This window comes from Phalaenopsis equestris, unplaced genomic scaffold (assembly GCF_001263595.1).
Source record: "Phalaenopsis equestris unplaced genomic scaffold, ASM126359v1 Scaffold000224, whole genome shotgun sequence".
In the NCBI taxonomy this organism is placed as follows: Eukaryota; Viridiplantae; Streptophyta; class Magnoliopsida; order Asparagales; family Orchidaceae; genus Phalaenopsis; species Phalaenopsis equestris.
In genome coordinates, this window is record NW_018164666.1 from 530,093 (window position 1) to 537,989 (window position 7,897).

The 7,897-nt window shown below is 33.3% G+C and overlaps 1 protein-coding gene across 5 annotated transcripts in view; it reads left to right on the top strand.

The window, feature by feature from the left end:
• Nucleotides 1-7,301, top strand: part of LOC110023459 — a 35,038-nt gene extending 27,737 nt beyond the window's left edge. For 4 of the 5 annotated variants that reach the window (XM_020722895.1, XM_020722894.1, XM_020722892.1 and 1 more), the window contains 2 exons: nt 5,801-5,906; nt 6,871-7,301. In XM_020722895.1, coding sequence (XP_020578554.1) covers nt 5,801-5,865 — 65 coding nt within the window. In that variant the 3' untranslated portion in view covers nt 5,866-5,906; nt 6,871-7,301. The remainder of the gene's footprint in view (nt 1-5,800; nt 5,907-6,870) is intronic. The other variant, XM_020722896.1, reaches the window with a different exon arrangement.
• The last annotated feature ends 596 nt before the right edge of the window (nt 7,302-7,897 follow it).

Here is a 7,897-nt window from a genome sequence, read left to right on the forward strand (position 1 = left end):
GGAAGAAAAAAGTGTAGGGAAAGGAAGGAGGGGGCGACAACCCCCTCCCTTTAGGACCGGCTGATCCACCACCGTGCCCCGCGTCAACCTTGATAGTCATTCATGAAGTTTTTAACATTCCCGAATGAAAGAAATCAATTGAAGAGGTGCATAATGACACATTGATTCTTACTAAGCTTCTTCAAGATAAGTGATCATTTGTATGTGTAAGTGCAGTGTTGGTGGTGATATTGAGAGATTTAAAGCTAGTCTAGTTACATAACGTTTAATTAAGCTTATGAGATTGACTATCAGGAGACCTTTCCACAAGTTACAAAGTTGAACACTATCAGAGTTATCTCGTTTGTCGTTAATAAGAAATGAAGATTCCATCAACTTGACATAAAAAATGCCTTTCTGAATGAGGATTTTGAAGAAGTGTGCATGGAGATACCACTATTACCTGATAATGATTCCAACAAACACCTAATATGCAAACTTAGGAAGTCTTAGTCAATCACCAAGGGCATGGTTTGAAATTTTTGCTAAAATTATGAGATCTAATGGATATTCTTAAGGTTGAGCTGATCATACACTTTGCAGAAGACACTCGAACCTGTAAGATTGATGCACTCATAGTATATATGGATGATCTGACTCTTACTGGTGATGCTAAAACGAAACATTTTGAGATCAAAGCAAGGTTTTTAAAACCAGACTGGCATCAAATTGGAAGAAGGAATGGCTCAAGGTTCATTGGTTCGACTAGAGTTGAACTAGATGACTTAATAAATATAAAAATTAATTAAATATGACCTAAATAATGCAATAATAATATGCAATAATAATAAATAATGCAATAATAATATAATAAGTTACTAATACAAATATTTTTGGGCTCGATTTATAAACGAGCCGAACACAAATACATTTTTGTTCGTTTGTGTTCGGCTTGTTTGGCTTGAAATAATTAAATAATTAAATAATAATATTTATTTATATCTTTTTAGTTTAATATTTTATATGTATTAAATAAATGCTATTTTTTTTTTAAATATTTGAGTGTTATATTTTTAAAAATTTTAAGTTTGTGTTAGATATTTAAATAAATAAGATTTGAGTGGTATGCATGAAAATATTTATAAAAATATGGAACATACAAGTTTTGATGTTGAATATTTATATAAATAAGATTTGAGTGGTATGCATGCAAATATTCCTAAGAATCCTGCATAGAATCCGGTGCATACAATGGAAAGTTCTCTTAGCTACCTTCAGTCCCATGTCAGTAGTTTTTTCTTTGGAAATTCTGGATATCTCTATAAAAGCAAGGCATAGCTGTGGCGCTTTTCAACCATGAAATTTCAAATCCTTGATAACTGGGATTTGTAATATAAATATTCATGGCTTGCCCAAAAAAATAAAAAAATAAATATAAAAACGGTTCATTTGAACTGCGGCCGGTTCACCAGTTTTAATGTTGGACTGTAGGTTTAATCTGATTCCTGCCGGTCTAATGCAAGGGAGGTTTTTAACCTGCTCAGAACCAAGACCGCTACCGATTCATGGTTGAACCGCCCAGTAACCATGAACCGGTCGGTTCGGTACGTTTTTTTAAATGTGCATTAAAGTGCTTGCCATTGAGTTTGAGTCAATGATCTAAGAACCACGAGATCTTTCTTAGGTATGGAGGTAGCAATGTCTAAGAAGGGCATTGTATTGCAGAAGAAATATATTCTAGATTTGTTAAAGGAAACATGAATGATTAGATACAAACATGCTAATACTTCAATGGATCCCATCATGAAGTATAATAAGGGAGAAGTAAGTACATATGTGTATAAAGGAAAAAAATAAAAAATTGGTAGGAAAATTCATCTTCTGATCACATATTGGGCAAAATATTATATTTTGTTAGTATTGTGAGTCAACATATGAATAATCTAAATGAAGGGTATTTTGAGATAGTTTATATGATCTTGAGGTTTGTCAAGATGACTCCTAGTTATGAATTATTGTTTGAGAGAATAAAAAACTGGGGTAGAAGTATTAGGGTTTAGGGTTTAGTTGTCTCCAGAAGCAGTCCAGAATCATAGTATATGATACTTTCCTTTGGAATCTGTGAAGCAATATGGATTCAAAAATGTTGAAAGAATTGGGTTGTACCTCTGATAGGCCCATACAAATATTTTGTGACAATCAAACAACTATAAATATTGCCAAGAAACGTGTGCATTATGATAAGCACTTTATCTCTAAAAAAGTTAACAGTGGAGTTATACAATTAAGCCATGTCCCGACACACCAACAAGTCGCTAATGTCTTCACCATAGCTCTTCCATTAAGGAACTTCTTATAATTTAATGTCAAGCTTGGTGCTTTTTTCGTAATGTTTTTTTGCTATCGTTTTCTTGTACTTTTGTGGCCGCCTGTGTTGTTGGTTAACCTGTGAACTTAATTTACTCCTAGTCTGGTCAACTAGGATGTCAAAATATTTCGTGAAGCTCCTTGATTAGTTTTATTTTCTTCTTATTTATGTTTATTTTAGAGTTGTTTCCTTTCCATGTTTAAGGTGGATATATTTGGTACAACAATAACAAGCCTTTATCCCACTAAGTGAGGTCGGCAATATGAATTCTTTTTCTCCTTGTGTCCTATTGAGTGTCATATTTTCATTTTCATGTTTTGGCTAGATATATTTGATAAGATTGTAAATTAGGATGAATCTGATTCCCTATATATATATATATATATATATAACCTTATAGTTAGTCGAAGATATGGAAGGAGAATTTGGAAATTTTTTTTCCAAATTGTTCTTCACATACGTATATGCATAACTCATTGGACATTAACTTGCATATGCTTGAGCTAGTTGCACCTCTTTATTGCGCCTCAAAGTTTCCATTTAAATGTGCTGATTGTAACACCAACCAAGCATCTCTTATGCCCAAGTTATCGTCTGTCTTTTCCTTCCTTTTGTCATAGTGCAGCAATTCCACCCTTTATTGCAGCCACCTCTAGCTTGCCATTACTTAGAGTTAAACACATTAGCCCACTCTCTCCCGTTTCCCATGTCAAAGTAGAGTTTTGATACAAATTTAAACCATGCTTTTTTGTTTGTTGTCATTTGCATGTGCTCCCAGCTACTTGCAGCTTACTCATAATCTTTATGCACGCCAAATGCCAAGTTTATTCAAGTTGACGGTGGTTGTACTGAAATTTTGCTAGTCCAATTGGATCGAATATAAGGGGCAACATTAAATGAGGTGTTATAACCAAATGAATTTTTGGGCATCTCATTAATATTTGGCATCTACAAATTAATCTTCTTCTATATAACATTAATATTGTGAACAGTAGGTGTGTGAATGCAATGAATGTGTCAAGTTGTTGTAGTGACCCTAGTTTTTATTCTCAAGAGAGATTGCCTGGTGGTTGGGTTGAGAGCTTTTCTATAGAGAATTAGGAGTTGCCCGAGCAAATATTTTCTCAAGTAGGTTTCTTGATAGGGTTATAAACCTGTCACATGTAAGGTTAAGATTGAATCCAAGGCTTGCACCATTTCTTGGGATTACACTTGCTAAAGTTAAAATGGTGAAATGTGACATGCTGACCTATACAAAGTGCTCCTTGATCAAATAATATAGGATTTTTCGAGGTGTTCGGTTTTAAATTTGCATGAACCTTTTAAGGTCGTTTAGAATAAGAATTAAGGTTTAGGTAGCCATGCTTATTGGATGAAGTTATATGGCCCGCCATTAGGTTGTCTTCTATAGCACCAACAATTCTAAAAATGTGTGTACCCGTGTCAGGCAAGTATCGAACATTGGCATCTATTCGACAAGCGCCGAAATTTGATCAACACTTCAAAATATTAGTGAACTTTTTTGAGCCCGAACATGCCCGAGACATGCCTCGACAACGTATCAGACTTGAGCTCTACACGATTTGAGAAAAAAATGGGTGATAGGAAGTAGAAAATTATAATTATATCTCATAGTTAAAGCCACCTCCTTTTTTGTTATGTTAAATTTCCTCTAATATTGGGCAAAATCGAGCATTGAAGGTGTATCCAATATTTGTTGAAGTCGAGCATCAATAATTATCTTTTATTTGTCGAATCTGAGCATCAAAGGTCCAACCCGCATTTGTCAAAATTGAACTACATTTGTCAAAATCGAACGTTGTAGTTCTCTTTTGTTCATCGAAGCCTAATCTGCACCCGCCAAGCGGAAGCTGCAGGCTTCTATTTGTTAAAGCCAAGTAGTCAAAGCCACCCTAGTTTTCTAAGTCATAATTTATTCTTTTTTTTCTCATTAATGAGTTAATAGTTATAAATCTATACTTATTCTAATTTTAAAAGTTAAACTTGTAACTTCTTTAATAAAATAAGGTGTAATTGTAGGATATTTTAAATTTTAGTAGATAAGATGTTAAAATTTTTTTGAGACATTTTATGTGTCTACTTTATAAAAATTAATTTTTATAAGCATCATGTTTCATATTATAATTTAATTTTTATTCTTACATTTTTTTTTGTGATGCCTTTAATAAATAGTAATATAAATTAAAATATTTTATCTTAATAATTAATTAAATATTAAAGTAAGTCGATGATGTGTCATATCCAAATTTTTTTTAATTATACCGTGTCCCAGTATCGTGCTATGTCTCGTTCGTGTTCCCATATTCATGTTCCCTAACCTCTAATTAAGAGGTTGTAAAATCCATTCCTAGACATCTTTATTAGCTGGGATGTAAGCCCTCTTTGTTTTGGATTCACATTAGTTAATCTCACAAAAAACATACCCAAGCCACTTTGTTTATAGGGTAAGATAGTTTTCATAAATCTCATCCTTTCAAGGTATCGATTCAAACTTTCAGAGGTTCCAACCTTTATTCGTGGTGCCTTATATCCAAAGGAAGCATAGACTTTAACATCCTTGGGTTTGTTTGGTTTACATTCTCAAGATGGGTGATAATTCCATAAGTTTCATATATGTGTCGGGCCATGGCCCCACCTAAGTTACATACTAATTTCTAGGTTAGGCCATAACCCCACAAATTTAGCATTTCAAGCGACTCTATATCTAGAATGGTAAGCCCCAATCTTTCTAATATTAAAATTGTCTCTTATTGAACCATACACTCACCAAAGTGAACGCACATAAGGACATGCTTTTAAGTGAAACGATTTGTACCTCACGGAAATCCATGGATATGACAATTAATTCCGTACCACATAGATGATAACTCTGGTAAATGGAATGAACCCTCGAGGACTAAGCCCTGCATTGTTCCTTTGGGCCAAGCTTTAGTATGAATCGATTGAGATTTCTGTGTAGCACCTTTTGTGGTGACAACCTCAAACCTTTGAATCATGTTCAATTGTGTCTGCCTCAGAAGCCTTTTTCCGTTCCAGACAAACTTTGAGCATCTTTTCAAAGCTCATGTCCTTCACTACAACATTATGTATAAAGTTAGGATTAGTATCCATGTTAGCATCTTTTCGAAGCTTTGTTCTATGCTAGTCCACATACCCTAATGAGTAATGACATGAAGTTCCTACCCTCTGACACTTGGAGACTTGGTCCACCAAGTCTACCTGAGATGGTGAAATTGTGGGATCTTGTTTGGGTTGACCTTTTTTCCATTATTAACCAGGCATCCAAAATCCATGGCGCAGTGATATCCTTAACTTAGTGTATTCTTAGGCACAGGCTTTAAATGTAATTTTAATTAGAAGCTCTATGTGTTGAGACATCTTTTTTATACTTGCCTGCGATCAATTGCTAATATTTGGCTATGTTGACTGTAGAAGAAGAGAGGCGGCTAGATACCATATCTGAAGGTGTTAGTTATGAAGAATTTGGAAGCGAGTAATGAAGCGTTCAAGAATTACCCTTTGATTAAGCGCTTTGTTGGTGAGTCTAACCGTGCCGATGTGCTCTTCATTTAGCCATAAATTGTTTTTTTTTTATTCATTGAAATAGATTTAATATTCTGGTTTTGTTTTAACTATTTCGGACACCTATATGATGAACTTAATTGAATTTAAATGTTGCGTTCCTTGGAGATTAATATTTTATTATTTTGAGAATTCACTTTTGGTGATACCCTATTGTTATGATTCACTGGTTCACCGGGAATCATTAATTGAATTTCATGACCTTTAGGATCTATTAAAGAAAAAACTAGTGAAACCAACAATTGCTCTTTTTAATATCAAACTTGAAAACTTGCCTTGCAATTCGCATACTTCTTTTAAAAGATTAGATTTACATAGATACCACTCAATTCCTATTTTGTTACATATCTAACACCTAAACTTCAATTTTTACATATATGCAATCTTTACCCATGCATGAAAAAGTATATTTCACTTTTCGAAAATTAAAATAATGATATTTTTATATGATATGAAAGGTTTTAGCGGTGTAAATGTTAAAAATAAAGTCTAGGTGTTAGATACGTAAGTAAATAATTGGGTCGGCATGTGTATAAATGGTGTTGCCTTTTTTTTCCTAGGTTTTTGGAGACTTTAATTGGCTGTCTATTTGACCTTATGAATGCTCAATAGTTGGTTCCTGGCTCATTTGCATCCATCTTATAGGGGGGATAATACATTCCATTTTTTTTTTCTTAGATGTACAGGGGATGACACTTCCCGGCTTATTTGTGTCCATCTTTTATTATTGTTTCTAACCATCACCTATCCCCCATTAATCAGTTTAGGTGTTATATATGTAAATCCTTAGGAATTGAGTGCTATATATGTAAATATTTTATTTTACTTGATTTTGTTACATATTGCGAGACAACAAATAATAATAATAATAATAATAATAATAATAATGTTTTTTTATTTTTAATTTTCCTCTGCTGCAGGATTGAAGACACCGATTTGACTGCAGAATAGACTTTTGTACATAAAAACGGTTGGTGTGCGATGATAGAGCGTGGCTTGGGTCCTTGAACGCTGAAGTGTTTTCTAGTGCTTGTTTTTACTCTTATCGCTTGAGATTTATGTTATATTTTAGCTTTTAGATAATCTGTGTCCTTTCTGGGCGTCCGTCCCCCCTCCTATATTCTTATTAAGATCATGAATACCTCAAAACCCTAAGGTCCGCATTGGTTCCTTGAGTGGCCGTAATAGATTTTAGAATTGTCTGCATCCGTCTTCTATATTTATGCTACCCACTGATTTATACAAGTTTCCAGATATATAACAGAAGTTGTTTGAAGCTGGAAAAAATACTATTCTGTTCTTGTTTACTTCTTGCCATTTGTCAATTCACTGTGTGGCGTTTATTTTTATTTCATGCATTTGCATACATACCACCCAATTCTTATGTATTTACATATCTAACTCTTAAATTTTTGTTTTTTTTTTTATAGTTATAGCCCAAATCTTTCATATCACATTAAAAAAAACTAATATTTTGAACTTTTACAAGGTGGATATGCACCCTTTCTTGCATAGGTAATGAAGCATGTATGATGTAAAGGATTGAAGTTTAGGTGTTAGATATGCATTTACGTAGGAATTGAAGTGGTATGTATGTAAATCTTCATTTTTAATTTATATATATATTTTTTATTTTGGAAGGCACATTTAATATTGAGAAGTATTCTACACGTGGAATGATTTATTGAGCATCTCAAATTTAACCTTATGAGTCCTGAAAATCGTAACTTAAATAAGTCGATTTTCGTCTTTTAAGAAATGAGGAAAGAGAGTTTGTTGTAGCTTATTAAAAAATAACTGTAAAATTGCTGAAAAATAATCTGATGTTCAAAAAGTTGCAGTGTCAATTATATATATTTTTTTTATTTGAAAAAGTTAGACCGTAGTTAAAAAGCTGCCACAACACTTAACCAGAATAGGCGAGAAAGTGTAAATTTCAGCGGCTGT